The 17090-nt window shown below is 45.3% G+C and overlaps 1 protein-coding gene across 2 annotated transcripts in view; it reads left to right on the forward strand.

The window, feature by feature from the left end:
• Positions 1 to 17090, forward strand: part of LOC139583968 (thromboxane-A synthase-like) — a 183148-nt gene that overhangs the window by 17040 nt on the left and 149018 nt on the right. For both annotated transcript variants that reach the window (XM_071415447.1, XM_071415446.1), the window contains exon 3: positions 9645 to 9738. In XM_071415447.1, the coding sequence (XP_071271548.1) occupies positions 9645 to 9738 (94 nt within the window). The remainder of the gene's footprint in view (positions 1 to 9644; positions 9739 to 17090) is intronic.

The following is a 17090-nucleotide window of genomic DNA, read 5'->3' on the forward strand; positions in this document are numbered from 1 at the left end:
GGAGGACCGAGCACGCCAATATTCTCATCGACGGGGCTGTAGTGGAGCAGGTTGAGAGCTTCAAGTTCCTTGCTGTCCACTTTAAAACAAACTAGAATGGTCCCACCACGCCTATTCCCCCTCAGGAAACTAAAAATATTTGGAATGGGTCCTCAGATCCTCAAAAGGTTCTACAGCTGCAACATCAAGAGCATCCTGACTGGTTGCATCACTGCCTGGTACGGCAACTGCTCGGCCTCTGACCGCAAGGCACTACAGAGGGTAGTGCGTACGGCCCAGTACATCACTGGGGCTAAGCTGCCTGCCATCCAGTACCTCTAACCCATCCACCCCAATCATAGAATGTTCTCTCTACTACCGCGTGGCAAGCGGTACCAAGTCTAGGACAAAAATGCTTCTCTACAGTTTTTACTGTACAGTAATCCCTCGTTTATCGCGGGGGTTACGTTCCGAAAATGACCCGCGATAAGTGAAATCCGCGAAATAGAAAACTTCTTTTTTTTTTACAATTAGCAACTATTACATGTATACAAATACAGTGACTCACGTGTAGGCCGTTTCACTGCTCTTCAGACTGGGCCGCTGCATCCTGACTGCGCTCTGCAGTGTTCTCTTCTTCTGAAGCCCGCGGTGCAGGTGTGTTTGTTCGGGAGAAGAGCATAGTGATAGGCAGCTGTTGTCGCTCTTTTTTCTTCTTTGCAAAAAGATCCTTGTACACCGACATGCCACCATCGATTACGTTGGAGAACTGTAATGAACGGCTCATCAAAGGGTCCCATTCCTCAGCTACTCGCTTAAGTTCAGTGGCCATTCGCACCATGGTTGCTAAGCGACCAAGCGTTAGTCCTTCCTTCCTTCCTGGCCAACTTAATGTAAATTTGCCAAGCTGTTTTATGTACGTACACATAACTGCACGAGACGACAAAATGATAGCACAATTCGTAGCATGTTTTGATACAAGAAGCGGGAGTGAGTTTTTAGCGAATCAGAATGCAGAGCACAATGCACCAAAAAAAAATAAAAAATGCATTATGAAAATCCGCGAAATAGCGAATCCGCGATAAGTGAACCGCGAAGTGGCGAGGGATCACTGTAGAGCCATAAGACTCCTGAACAAGTAATCAAATGGCTACCCAGACTATTTGCATTGTCCCCCCCAACCCCTCTTTTACGCTACTGCTACTCTCTGTTTATCATATATGCATAGTCACTTTAACTATACATTCATGTACATACAACCTCAATTAGCCCGACTAACCGGTGCCCCAACACATTGGCTACCCGGACTATCTGCATTGTGTCCCGCCACCCGCCAACCCCTCTTTTACACTACTGCTACTCTCTGTTTATCATATATGCATAGTCACTTTAACCAAAACTACATGTACATACTACCTCATTTAGCCCAACTAACCAGTGCCTATATATAGCCTCGCTACTGTATATAGCCTCACTACTGTTATTTTTCACTGTATTTTTACTGTTGTTTTTATTTCTTTACTTATCTATTGTTCACCTAATACCTATTTTTTACTTGAAAATCGCACTGTTGGTTAGGGCCTGTAAGTAAGCAGCGCACGTGACAAATAAACTTTGATTTGATTTGATTGATAAATTGCGGAGATTGACTTCCATCAACCCCCAGGGTGTTGAATGGATGACATAGAGAATGGAGCATGGTGGTTGTCTGAGGGAGTTCCAGCTTGGTTGAGCTAGGCTAGGCATGGGTTCTCTCAAGCTTGATTGAGCTAGGCTAGGCTAGGCATGGGTTCTCTCCAGCTTGGTTGAGCTAGGCTAGGCTAGGCCTGGGTTCTATCCAGCTTGGTTTAGCTAGGCTAGGCATGGGCTCTCTCCAGCTTGGTTTAGCTAGGCTAGGTATGGGCTCTCTCCAGCTTGGTTGAGCTAGGCTAGGCTAGGCTAGGCTAGGCCTGGGTTCTCTCCAGCTTGACTAAACTAGGTTAGGCTTGGGCTGGATTATCTCCAGATTGGTTGAGCTAGGCTAGGCTAGGCATGGGTTCTCTCCAGCTTGGATGAGCTAGGCTAGACTAGGCCTAGGTCCTAGTTGTTGGCTCTTGGCCTTATGCTGGGATGCAGGCACCGCAGCCCCACAGTTGATAAAACTGGGCCATGTAGGGTGAACTAACACTCACACTTGACTTTTACCCCCCTACTAGCGCTTTACTTTATTAAGTAAAATTGACTTACTATGACATGTGGTTGTCCCACCTAGCTATCTTTTTTAAGGGCTCCCGCTGTGCCACTCGGTAGCCCTTCGTTTTAAGATGAATGCACTAACTGTAAGTCCCTCTGGATAAGAGAATCCGCTAAATGACTAAAATGTTAATGTAAAATTAGACAAGTCCAGGTAGTCCCTCTTGGTTTCAATCTGTTTTCTTCCGTTTGGTGCATAATCACACAACCCTGATTCAATACTATGGTTTAACCATGATGCCCTGGGAGCGTCTCCATCTCCTGGCCCTTTGATTGGCTGTATATCACGTTGCCAGATCTGTGGGGTTGTTTGATGGAGGTGTGTGTCCTATTGTCAGACAGTTGTAATTTCAGCAGCATACAGATAAAACGGCCCTGCCAGCTGCAGCCCTTCAGTCTAAATGAGACTTCAATCCCCCTGACCACCACATGACCCGTCCTGTGTGTGTGCGTGTGTGCGTGCATGCACATGTTTGTGTTCATCTAGGAGATTAAATGAGAGGGAGACAGCTCTATAAATCTGTCTTTTGTTAATCGCAACCCCAAACACCAGAGCCGGAGACTCTTGAGTATGAAAAATTCACTATCCGCTCCTTATTACATTTTTTATAAGCAACTTTTTCAGTTATAAGCCTGGAGGGGTGAGTCCTGGCTTTTCTCAGTGTTGTCTGTGTCTCAGAGTGCGTCACTGGATGTTCCTAAGAAACCAATGGTTTCCAGGTGAAGGCGCTCCGCTCTGACGTGGGTGGGACTGGGGAAATGATTAGTGAGCTGTGGTTGCCGCTCTTACTGTAACAGTAGGCCCAGCTCCTACTGTAACAGCAAGCCCAGCTCCTACTGTAACAGCAGACCCAGCTCTTACTGTAACAGCAGACCCAGCTCTTACTGTAACAACAGGCCCAGGTCTTACTGTAACAACAGGCCCAGCTCTTACTGTAACAACAGGTCCAGCTTTTACTGTAACAACAGGCCCAGCTCCTACTGTAACAACAGGCCCAGCTCCTACTGTAACAACAAGCCCAGCTCCTACTGTAACAGCAGACCCAGCTCCTACTGTAACAACAGGCCCAGCTCCTACTGTAACAGCAGGCCTTCGTCTCTTTCCTCCTCCACTTTCTCCACTTCTCCTTCTCTCCCATCTATCCTTCTCAAACTCTTAGCCTTTCTTTTCCTCCCGCTTCAACATACTGTTTTACTCTCCACCCACTGTATCCCTCTTCTCCTCTAGGTTGAAGATGGGAAGGTTCAGACACCGTAATACGTCCATGCGGAAACATTCAAAAATGAACAAATTCCTGGGATTAGCACCGTCGCTGGGTTCTACAGGATTAGCATTGAAAACGTGACTAGTGGTCAGGAAGTCCAGTAATAAAGTGGCTGTAGATTATTTTTAAATCATTTAAATGACTAGAATGACAGTAAAGCAGTTATACTATGTGTTCACTGAGTATTTAGCTGAAATTCACTACGATTGTGTTTATTTTTCACTTTGATCGCAAACTTTCTGTGCTGCTATCATTCTCTCCCAGTCATTCCGAATGCGGAAGCTGGTCCCTTGTTGAATTCAGGTACAAAGAGTTATGGGATATTAGAAAGCTCTTGTCTTAACCTGTATATTTTGAACCTAGCTTCTCCTCATATTCCTTCTCTCATCCCTCTGACCCACCCTCCGCCACCTGTTCTGTGTCTCTGGAGGAGATGCTGTTCCCTCAGCTGGAGCCCTGTGGTGCTCTATGATGTCCTCTACCACTCAATTACTCCCTACAAAGATGTACAGAGAAACAGACAGACAGATAAACAAAGACACACAGATAGACACACAGACACGTGCTGATAGCACATTCACACTGACGTCTGACGCACATACACACACATACACATATACACACACGCACACACTCTCGCACCATACACACACAAAGCAAACCTGCTGGTGATTCAATGCCCTCCCTCAGCCCCATGAAAGACGAAAAAGATAGAGACAAATACTTTTCTCACCTCCAGGATTTTAGAATATTTTGGCGTGTGGTTAGCTCACAGCTCTTTTTGTGCAACCGGGAGTGAGAGTGTCATTCCAGTTTATCTAATGTGTTGTGTTATGTCATTGCAAGGTAAATGACCAGTAACTGTGTGTTGTGAAAGTCCTTGGTGTCAATTGAGAACTGTTGACCAAATCAGTGGTTCTTAATTCTCTCCTCAGGGTCCCCAAGCCGGTGCAGACCTAGCACAGCTGATTGAACTTGTGAATTAACACAATAATAACAACTATGGAATTTTAACACTACAAAAGTACTTTGAGTCAGTCATGCAGTCACAGTTACAGTTGAAGGCAGAAATTTACATACACCTTTGCCGAATACATTTAAACTCAGTTTTTCACAATTTCTGACATTTAAACCTCGTAAAAAGTCCCTGTCTTAGATCAGTTAGGATCACCAATTTATTTTAAGAATGTGAAATGTCCAAATAAAAGTAGAGAGAATTATTTATTTCAGCTTTTATTTCTTTAATCACATTCCCAGTGGGTCAGAAGTTTACATACACTCAATTAGTATTTGGTAGCATTGCCTTCAGATTGTTTAACTTGGGTCAAACGTTTTGGGTAGCCTTCCACAAGCTTCCCACAATAAGTTGGGTGAATTTTGGCCCATTCCTCCTGACAGAGCTGGTGTAACTGAGTCAGGTTTGTAGATCACCTTGCTCGCACACGCTTTTTCAGTTCTTCCCAAAAATGTTCTATAGGATTGAGGTCAGGGCTTTGTGATGGCCAGTCCAATACCGTGACTTTGTTGTCCTTAAGCCATTGTGCCACAACTTTAGAAGTCTGCTTGGGGTCATTGTCCATTTGGAAGACCCATTTGTGACCAAGCTTTAACTTCCTGACTGATGTCTTGAGATGTTGCTTCAATATATCCACATCATTTCCTGCCTCATGATGCCATCTATTTTGTGAAGTGCACCAGTCCCTCCTGCAGCAAAGCACCCCCACAACATGACGCTGCCACTCCCGTGCTTCACTGTTGGGACGGTGTTCTTCGGCTTACAAGCCTCCCCCTTTTTCCTCCAAACATAACAATGGTCATTATGGCCAAACAGTTCTATTTTTGTTCCATCAGACCAGAGGAGATTTCTCCAAAAAGTATGATCTTTGTCCCCATGTGCAGTTGCAAACCGTAGTCTGGCTTTTTTATGGTGGTTTTGGAGCCGTGGCTACTTCCTTGCTGAGCGGCCTTTCAGGTTATGTCGATATAGGACTTGTTTTACTGTGGATATAGATACTTTTGTACCTGTTTCCTCCAGCATCTTCACAAGGTCCTTTGCTGCTGTTCTGGTATTGATTTGCACTTTCGCACCAAAGTACGTTCATCTCTAGGAGACAGAACGCGTCTCCTTCCTGAGCGGTATGACGGCTGCCTGGTCCCATGGTGTTTATACTTGCGTACTATTGTTTGTACAGATGAACGTGGTACCTTCAGGCATTTGGAAATTGCTCCCAAGGATGAACCAGACTTTATGTCATTTTCCAAGCTGTTTAAAGGCACAGTCAACTTAGTGTATGTAAACTTCTGACCCACTGGAATTGTGATACAGTGAATTATAAGTGACATAATCTGTCTGTAAACAATAGTTGGAAAAATGTATTGTGTCATGCACAAAGTAGATGTCCCAACCAACTTGCCAAAACTATAGTTTGTTAATAAGACATTTGTGGAGTGGTTGAAAAACGAGTTTTAATGACTCCAACCTAATGTAAACTTCCGACTTCAACTGTACGTATTGCTGCCCATCTCATAAGGACAAGAAGAAGTAAAACAAGCTGTGTGTGACTGCAGCATAACATGGTATGGCCTAACGTATTTAGCATAGCTCATCTCTTTGTAGCATAGTACATCACAGCTTAGCCTGGTTAACCTGAACATGTGCTGTAGCATAGAAACATTTCAGTGCATAATTCAATGAAGCTTCAGTATGGTATGTTGGTTTCTAGGCTATACAGTATGTCAATCATATACCAGCTCTGCTCCAGCCTCCATTCTTGTATTGTAGGAACAGTAAAGCCTTGGTCTCATAGGAGCACCTGTCTGTCTCTGTGTAGGAAGATTCAGTACAGGACAGACAGGTCAGTGCTGCTCACAGCCTCTCCCTGTGTGTTTGTGTGTTTGTGTGTGTGTGTGTGTGTGTGTGTGTGTGTGTGTGTGTGTGTGTGTGTGTGTGTGTGTGTGTGTGTGTGTGTGTGTGTGTGTGTGTGTGTGTGTGTGTGTGTGTGTGTGTGTGTGTGTGTGTGTGTGTGTGTGTGTGTGAATGTGTTTGTATTTCACTTAGTACGACTGACACAGTGTTTTTCTTAACTCTATGACTGCCTATTCTGCATGGCCTCTACAACAACCCCCACAGTCATAAATATGTTTGTTCTACCCAGTCACTGTGTTGAGACTAAGAGTGTCACGTGCCTGCTGCTGATGACAACACCACTCTCTGTGTCTCTCTATAGATGAGGCCATTACACCAGCCATTATAAACTCCCACATTTCCACAGCAACAGTGGAAACAAACACAATATCTCACCCAGTCTGCACCACTCAGTAACATTTAAGTGATAATGCCTGAGAAGCCGGTGTTTGGAGGATATATTGGCACAGGTGTTGTTAGGCCCGAGACAAAGTCGGGTTACCAACATATTCAAATAATGATAGACATATTTTAATTTCATTTTTTTTGTTAATGAATTAATTCATACTATTTCATCCTTCCACAAGATATAGTCCTGACACAAATCTAGGGTTGCTACCGAAGCTGGCTGGTCGTTCGTTCTATCGGTTTGATTGCAAGAGACGCGACCTAGTCGTTCAGTATTTTTGTTGTTCTAAATGCTACATTGCCCTACTGACTGGCAAAGTTCTTGTCCCTTGCTTGCTAGCTAGCCAACTACGGCTAACTTACAATCACGTCAAACAGTGCAGCCAGAATAACAACAGAGTAGCTGCATTTGCATTTGTTTAAGCTGTTTTCTAGTGACATTTATTTGGATACATCCATAACAATGAGCTAATGATGCCCGTTTTCTTCTGTCATAGAAAATGTGCTCTCTCATCAGGACACAGTTGTTCAGAGTTGCTATCCAACAACACAGCTAACACAATCACTTCAAACTGAAGCTGGAAAGACTGCAAACTAGCTGCACTTCGATTCGTTTTCCTGGTTTTCTATTGATAGTTCTGTATATATCCATAAAAATTATACTTATTCATGTTTTCGACTGGCTGAGAAAAGCTGCCTGCCTGTCTGTCTCATCCCGACTCCCGACACTTTCATTACTATGGGACAGCTGGAGATCGAATTTGAATATTGAAACAATGTTGCAAATGTCGGAGAGACAGACGGCAAGGTTTATACACATCTCCGCTGTTGAAAACTAAATGTTAGTCTAAAAGAAATGTGAGATAATGTCTAGATGCTTTTTATAGTGGAGATCAAGTTAATAAATTGCCTGACTGGGCTGAAGAGACAGTGGATTGCGCAGTCAGATGGAACAAAATAGGCATTTTAACATCGTAGATTTAGCCAGTGGCAGCTTGTGGAATAGACAACAGCTGGAACGCGGTTTTAACCAATCAGCATTCAGGATTAGACCCACCCTTTTTATAAAGGACATTAACCACTGTGTCAATGACAGATGTGAGCTTGATAGAACATGACTGTGGAGTATGAGGCTTCTAAGAAAAACACCATGTAATTACAAAGCAGTTACTATGTAACAATGTTGTCACACAGTTATTACTGTGTAGTTACATGGGTATGAGGGCAACTTTTAAGTGTTACTAATTACGGTATATGAACACATTTAATTGATAGCAAAGTCTCTTACTCCAACATTAGCAGCTAGGCTAGTTAGCAAGCATCTCTGCCACATGTCCTCATGATGACTCACAGCTCTGTGTAACTGTGGTTACTTACAACCAATTAAAAGGTGAAGAAACAAGTCAGGCAGGCTGTTTGGCATATGTATTTTTAAAGCCAAGCAGCTGATCATCTCCATATATTTAGCTAGCTAGGGCATGGTGTTGTGAGAGATGCGGCTAAGGCTAATGCGAATGGTGGTGTGAGTCACTCTGTTGATGTAAGCGGAGAGGGATGTCTGTCTGTCATGGCTGTGTGACAAGCATGTGGTTATGATTATGTAGGTGTCAGAACATGAGTCAGTGTGTTGAGATATTATTGGTTTTCCTTTTATCTATGGTTGGAGTTTCAGATCTCATTACTAATTATGGTTCTCGTTCAGTGGCTTAGGAGGAGATGAAGTGGATGTTTGAATCTATTTGGGTTTTTAGTATCAGAGGTGTGGGCTGTGTGTGTGTGTGTGTGTGTGTGTGTTTGTGTGCGGGAGGGGGTAGTGGTGTGTGTGTGTGTGTGTGTGTGTGTGTGTGTGTGTGTGTGGGAGGGGGTAGTGGTGTGTGTGTGTGTGTGTGTGTGTGTGTGTGTGTGTGTGTGTGTGTGTGTGTGTGTGTGTGTGTGTGTGTGTGTGTGTGTGTGTGTGTGTGTGTGTGTGTGTGTGTGTGTGTGTGTGTGTGTGTGTGTGTGTGGAGGTGGTGGATCTGTGTGTGTGTGTGTCTGTGTGTGTGTGAATCAGTCCTGTGTTGGCTGCTCAGTTTTGCAGCTTTCTTTTGTTGGTCGTTTACGTATGTTGTAAATGTGACTTCCTCAATCCAGTCAGTGTTGTGTGCCCTTAACCATAAAACTGCCTGTCTGTCACTGCTCCCTCCCTGTCTGTGTGGGAGTGTTTGTGTGCAAAGCTTTATTTTCTGACTGTAAACACCTTTTCCTGTCTCTGAGTCCATGGCTATAGCAGCACACAGGGAGACAGTCATCCTTTAATTGCCCTTTACTTGACCAGGATACTCTCTCTCTCTCTCTCTCTCTCTCTCTCTCTCTCTCTCTCTCTCTCTCTCTCTCTCTCTCTCTCTCTCTCTCACTCTCTCACTTACTCTCACTCTCACACACACACACACACACACACACACACACACACACACACACACACACACACTCCCAGAATCCACCCTGTCTAGAGCATACAGTGTATTACATGACTGAAGAACGTCCTGTGGTATCCCATAATGCTCCTCAAAGTCCCGTACAAAAGTCCCCTTCCTCATTCCAATGACTTACATATCAGCAGAAAACGCCAGCAGTGCCTGTGATGAATAATGCATGCTGTTCTGTTTTAGGATACGGAGTGTGGAATTTTTACATTCCCCAGAGCAAATAAATCTTTCAAGTGTCATAATGTTGTGTGTTTGTGAGGTACTGCTTAGGCAGCATATCTGCCAGATTAGATGCTGTAATCTCCGAAGCATTACTACTATATCCCCCATTCCATTTGATCTGTTACTAACTCACACCCCAACTCTCTCTCTCTCTCTCTCCCTCTCTAGGTATGCTACGTTCCCCTATTCGTCACTGGCTCAATGTGGAATAAGGCACCCCAAACCTTCCCCATTCTTTGGGAACCTGTTTCTATTTCGTCAGGTAAGATACTGACTGGTATGGAAGAATTCACACTCTCACTAAAAGAAACCACTTAATTTAAGCATATTTCCCCTGCCAACCAGTGTGATATTTGTGTGTGGAATCAATACAGAGTTCAATGCAGGATTTTCTTCCCTTTTTACTGAGACAATGGTTGGGTATTGCCTGTCTTTTTTGGTTACATACATTGAAATACGTTGAAATCACTTAACCTCCCCCCATTCCACACACATACACACACACAGACGCACACACACTCCCATGCAGACATCCGCACACCACCCCCTAAGGCGAGAGAAATCATGCTTCCAACATCTAGCTGCACTTCATTAGATTTGTTCATTAAATACGACTCACAAGTAATGACTTTTAACACCATTTGATTCCCAAATAGATTGCCCTTATTGGTAATTGCATTACTTTTATGATGAATATATAATGTAAAATGTAAAGCAGTGAGTGGGAGGGTTCAATATAACTGATTCAATATGGTGATATTTTATTTCACTCTCCATTCTGCCCACCCCTACAACAAAGACACCAGTGATGTTGAACAGGAATACCAGTATTTTCCATAGACAGATGGATAGATGGAAAGAGGTCTCATCTTTGTATCTGTGCCATTATTGCGTCTTTGACAACATCCCCATTTTTAAAGTAGTACATTTTCTACTTCAGTGTAAAGCTAATATTGGGGATTTACCTCCACCTGCAGCGCTGGAGTCGGGAACTAAATCTTGTCATTAATTTATTGTGGCCACTAGATGGCGGTGATATAGCTTAAAGCCATTTACAAACCATGTCACTCAATTTGAAGACAATGCTCTGATCATTGGCTCATTTCTCCCAACCCATAGGAATCCCACCCAGTTGACTACTTTAAAATGGTGAAAGACCTCAATGGAAATGTCCATGCTGCAACAGGTTGTACCCAAGTTGAGTCCTGTAACTATCTCTATGGTATTTCCAAAAATGTATATGATTTACCGACATTTAGGCCTACATTAATTCTGGAATGTGTAGATCAAAGGAGTCATGCCTTGAGTTTACTCACAAAGGTTTAACTATATAGTACCAACTGTATAGATATCAGCAAGTACAATACCAAAAGGAGACAAATACATTATAACGCAGTAATAGGCTACAGATGATGCTTACCCTTATGCTTGACATTCAGTTTGACGTCTATTCCAGTTACAAGACAATGCCTTTAAATGCAATGTGTAATTATTGCCCATGATATGGTGTGGTGGCATGCAGATGCTTCTCTGCAGGACATATCTTTATGAGATTCAGAGGTCAATAGTCTTCAGTGGGGCAGGCAGGCAGGGTGGGCTGTGTCCCCTGTCATTCTCACTGCAGCTAGCTTTACTGGGCTTTTACGAGGACAGCTATCTCTTTCTTTCTTTATCTCTTCTCTCCATCAGTCATTTTTTATTTATCCTTCCTACTTCCTACTTCTTCCTACTTGGCCTGTTTGTTTTATTTTGCAATCAGTGACATTCAGGGATACGACTCTAGTAAGCTTGATTCTCAGATTCAGTCCCTCTCAGCGGAACTGCAGTGTCAGCCTAAGGGCTGAGGTGGTAAAGTATGCAGGCAGCCCTGCCTTCAGTGCCATGCATAATTATACTGTCTGTCCGGTGGCTGGGGAGAGTCCCCAGGTGAAGCAGGGGGGATGCTGAAGCTGCTTCTATAATGTGTGTCAGTGCTGAGACTCAGATCTGCAGACACAAAGAGCCATCTCTGGAGTGGTTCTCTTGTAGAATCCTCTGACCCACTTCTGCATGCCACGCTCACATCAAACACAACAACAAGAGAGAGTGTGTGTCTTTGTATGTATGTACAGTACCAGTCAAAAGTTTGGACACACCTACTCATTCAAGGGTTTTTCTTTATTTTTACTATTTTCTACATTGTAGAATAATAGTGAAGACATCAAAATGTGCCTAAGACGGCGCCGACAGAGATGGTCGCCTCGCTTCGAGTACTTAGGAAACTATGCAGTATTTATTTTTTTATGTATTATTTCTTACATTGTTACCCCAGGAAATCTTAAGTCTTACTACATACAGCCGGGAAGAACTATTGGATATAAGAGCGACGTCAATTTACCAACATTACGACCAGGAATACGACTTTCCTGAAGGACAATGGATCTAATCCCAAAAGCCGTCCCAAAACAACGACACCGAAGAAGGGGCAGACGGAGCGGTCTTTTGGTCGGGCTCTGAAGACGTGCACATTGCCCATCGCTCCCGAGTGTACTACTTGCCAATGTCCAGTCTCTTGACAACAAGGTAGATGAAATTCGAGCAAGGGTTGCCTTCCAGAGAGACATCAGAGATTGTAACATTCTCTGTTTCACGGAAACATGGCTCTCTCGGGATATGTTGTCGGAATCGGTTCAGCCACCGGGCTTCTCCATGCTTAGTGCCGACAGAGATAAACACCTCTCTGGGAAGATGAAGGGCGGGGGTGTATGTCTCATGATTAATGTCTCATGGTGTAATCATAACAACATACAGGAACTCAAGTGCTTCTGCTCACCCGACCTAGAATTCCTTACAATCAAATGCCGGCAATATTGTCTACAAGGAGAATTCTCGTCAGTTATCGTCACAGCTGTGTGCATTCCCCCTCAAGCAGACACCAAGACGGCCCTTAAGGAACTTCACTGGACTCTATGTAAACTGGAAACCATATATTCTGAGGCTGTATTTATTGTAGTTGGGGATTTTAACAAAGAAAATTTGAGAACAAGGCTACCTAAATTCTATCAGCATATTGATTGCACTACACGCAGGGGTAATACACTCGATCACTGCTACTCTAACTTCCGCGATGCGTACAAAGCCCTCCCCCGCCCTCCCTTCGGCAAATCCAACCGCAACGCCATCTTGCTCCTACCGTCTTATAGGCAGAAACTAAAAAATGATGTACCAGTGAGTAGAACCTTTCAACGCTGGTCTGACCAATCGGAATCCACGCTTCAAGATTGTTTTGATCACGCGGCCTGGGACATGTTCCGGTCAGCTTCAGATAACAACATCGATATATACACTGACTCAGTGAATGAGTTTATAAAGAAGTGCATTGGATATTTTGTACCCACTGTGACTATTAAAACGTACCCCAACCAGAAACCGTGGATGGATGGCGGCATTCATGCGAAACTGAAAACGCGAACCAATGCATTTAACCATGAAAAGAGGTCTGGGAATATGGCTGAATATAAACTGTGTAGTTATTCCCTCCTCAAGGCAATCAAACAAGCGAAGTGCTGGTACAGGGACAAAGTGGAGTCGCAATTCAATGGCTCAGACACGAGACGTATGTGGCAGGGTCTACAGGAAATCACAGACTACAAAAAGAAAACCAGCCACGTCACGGACACCGACGTTGCGCTTCCAGACAAACTAAACACCTTTGCCCAATCTGAGGATAATATAGTGCCACCGTCACGGCCCGCTAACAAGGACCGGGACGGTGGCACTTCTCCGTGACCGACGTCAGTAACACATTTAAACATGTTAACCCTCGCAAGGCTGCTGGCCCAGATGGCATCCCTAGCCGCGTTCTCAGAGCATGCGCAGACTAGCTGGCTGGTATGTTTACGAACATATTCAATCGCTCCCTATCCCAGTCTGCTGTCCCCACGTGCTTCAAGATGGCCACAAGTGTTCCTGTACCCAAGAAGGCAAAGATAAATTAACTAAATGACTACCTCCCCGTAGCACTCACTTCTGTCATCATGAAGTGCTTTGAGAGACTAGTCAAGGATCATATCACCTCCACCTTACCGGCCACCCTAGACCCACTTCAATTTGCATACCGCCGCAACAGGTCCACAGACGATGCAATCGCCATCACACTGCACACTGCCCTATCCCATCTGGACAAGAGGAGTACCTATGTAAGAATGCTGTTCATTGACTACAGCTCAGCCTTCAACACAATAGTACCCTCCAAGCTCATCATCAAGCTGGAGGCCCTGGGTCTCAAACCCACCCTGTGCAATTGGGTCCTGGACTTTCTGATGGGCCGCCCCCCAGGTGGTGAAGGTAGGAAACAAGGCTGAAGGCTGTCACCCAGTTACCTGAAGTGTAACTTCAGAAGGCTGAAGAAATTTGGCTTGTCACCCAAAACCCTGACACATTTTTACAGATGCACAATTGAGAGCATCCTGTCGGGCTGTATCACAGCCTGTTACGGCAACTGCACAGCCCTCAACCGCAATGCTCTCAAGAGGGTGGTGCGGTCTGCACAACGCATCACCGGGGGCAAACTACCTGCCCTCCATGACACCTACAGCACCCGGCGTCACAGGAAGGCCAAAAAGATCATCAAGGACAACAACCACCCAAGCCACTGCCTGTTCACACCGCTACCATGCAGAAGGTGAGGTTAGTACAGGTGGATCAAAGCTGGGACCGAGAGACTGAAAAACAGCTTCTATCTCAAGGCCATCAGACTGCTAAACAGCAATCACTAACTCAAGAGAGGCTGCTGCCTACGTTGAGACCCAATCACTGGACACTTTAATAAATGGATTACTAGTCACTTTAAACAATGCCACTTTAAATAATGCCACTTTAATAATGTTTACATATCTTACATTACTCATATCATATGTACAGTATGTATTGTATTTATACCATCTATTGCACCTTGCCTATGCCGCTCGGCCATCGCTCATCCATATATTTATATGTACGTATTCTCATTCATCCCTTTAGATTTGTGTGTATTAGGTAGTTGTTGGGAAATTGTTAGATTACTTGTTAGATATTACTGCACTGTCGGAACTAGAAGGACAAGCATTCACTACACTCGTATTAACATCTGCTAACCATGTGTATGTGATCAATAACATTTGATTTGATTTGAAAACAATGAAATAACACATATAGAATCATTCCATTTGCACACATTGTATATAGATTTTTCTATTGTGTTATTGACTGTACTTTTGTTTATCCCATGTGTAACTCTGTGTTGTTTTTTGTAGCACTGCTTTGCTTTATCTTGGCCAGGTCGCAGTTGTACATGAGAACTTGTTCTCAACTGGGCTACCTGGTTAAATAAAGGTGAAAAAAAAAAAAAAAAAAAAATGTAGTAACCAGAAAAGTGTTAAACAGTCAAAACTTTGGACACGTCTACTCATTCAAGGGTTTTTCTTAATTTTTTACAATTTTATACATTGTAGAATAATAGTGAAGATATCAAAACTATGAAATAACACATACGGAATCTTATAGTAACCAAAAAAGTGTTAAACAAATCAAAATGTATTGTAGCGACCCGCACAGACAGCTGTGTGTTATGTGTTAGGCTAGTAGGTGGTTGTGTTCGCGGGGTCCGACATGTCAGTCAACCTGCTATCTGCCAATCACGGGAATGCCTGGAATGTTCTGATGCCGGGCATCCTGGTGGTTGGCGGAGTGGCGTGGAGGGGGGTTGGGCAGGGGGATGGAGCATTGGAAGTTAAGACCAGGTTTTGCCTTTGTTCTTTCTCTTACGTCTGGGCTCCACAAGAGAAGGTCACGATTGGCTTGTGTGTTATCTTTCACTTATTTGGCGTGGGCTACGGCCAAACAGTAGCCTGTGTAAAGTTGGTTTAATAAACCGTCCATTCGTAAACTCAATCCTCTGTCTGGACAGTTGTTCTTTTATGATCTAGTCAGGTCATTACATTGGTGTCAGAAGTAAAAACGTTGATAAAAGTTAGCCAGCTAGCTAGCTGACTTCTGTGGCTAGCTACCGTAGGTGAGAACGGGGGTTGAAAATGCTTCGAGGGAATCCGAAAGTGAAGGTGGAGGTAGGGGAAGATTATGGCCAAGGAGATACGTGTGAATGGACGTCGGAGGTTCTGGCTGAGGAGATCGCCAGGGCGTCGGAGCGCAGAGGCCGCTTGAGGGAGGACGCTAGAGTGATGGCGGCTGAAGCGGGCATGAGCGCCTCGTCGACTGTGTTTCGCGCGGATTCTGGTGGGCGGGCCGAAGTGGTGACGTCGACGCGGCGGGACGAGGAATCTGGGGCTCAGGATGTAAACAAACATGGCGGCGCCCAGTTCCCGGCTGCGTCCGTATCTGTTAAGACCCCGAAGTATTCCGGTAAGGCGGATTGGGAAGCTTTTCATGCTCAGTTTGAACTGTTAGCTCATTTTAGGGGGTGGTCGGATGAAGAAAGGGCACTGCAGTTGGCTTTATGCCTCACGGATGAAGCTCTGTCCTGTTTGATATTGATTAGCCCCGAGGACAGACATGATTATGGCGCTTTAGTGGGAGCACTGAGGAGGCGCTATGGACAGTGTGTACAGCCCGGGCTACTGCGCTCCGAACTGAGTAATAGACGCAGGCAGCCAGGAGAGCCTCTACGGGTGTTAGCTAATGACATTGAGAGCCTCTCTCGGCGGGCATATGCTCACATGCCCCCCTCCGTGCAGAGCGAGCTAGCACGGGACCAGTTCATACAGGCGCTCTCTCCTACGGAGCTGCGCATACAGACCCAGCTGGCTCATCCTGAGTCATTGCAGATAGCCTTGGAGATGGCTTTGGAGAGGGAGCTGGTGTGGGCTGGGACTTCAGCTGGGGCTTTGGTGGGGGTGCAGGGAGACACACCCTCTGTGCGAGCTGGGGGGCAGAGCAGCCCGGAGCCGGAAAAGCCTGCATGGGTGGCTGAAATGACAGAACTCATTCGTGCTGTGTCGCTACAGGCGGCACAAAACACACACCCTGGTCCCAGGGTCTGCTGGGGTTGTGGCCAGCCAGGCCATCTGCGCCGAAATTGCCCCATGTCCCCCAGAGCTCAGGGAAACGGCTCGGGGTCCGCATAGACCGGGTAGTGCGGACCCCTGGCTTTCTATCCCAACCACCATCATCTTCAGGGGGAGCCCACCGGCACAAACGGGGAAGCAAGGCTCCACTTCCCCCAGAAGCAGACGAGAGCAAGCGAATGGAGCCTGTTGTTGTGGTGGGCCGGACCTGTGTTGGGGACTTTTGTCATGTCCCTGTCACTGTGGAGGGTGTGCCCTGCTCCGCCCTGGTGGACACTGGGTCCACAGTAACCCTGGTGAGGCCAGATATTGTGCCAGGTTGGACTCAGTGTGAGCCTACAACTGTGCAGCTCCGCACAGTCACAGGTGAGCTGGCACCCATGAAAGGGAAGGGAATAATGACTCTGACAGTAGGGGGCAGGACTGTGCGTCATCCTGTGTGGGTGGCGGCTGTGCAGGACCCTTGTATCCTGGGGTTGGACTTTCTTAGGAGCACAGGCTGCCAGTTAGACCTAAATAGGGGCACACTGAGCTTCCAGGGAGGGCCGGAAGTCACCATGGCCCCCCCTAATGT

This window comes from Salvelinus alpinus, chromosome 9, assembly GCF_045679555.1.
Source record: "Salvelinus alpinus chromosome 9, SLU_Salpinus.1, whole genome shotgun sequence".
Lineage (NCBI taxonomy): Eukaryota > Metazoa > Chordata > Actinopteri > Salmoniformes > Salmonidae > Salvelinus > Salvelinus alpinus.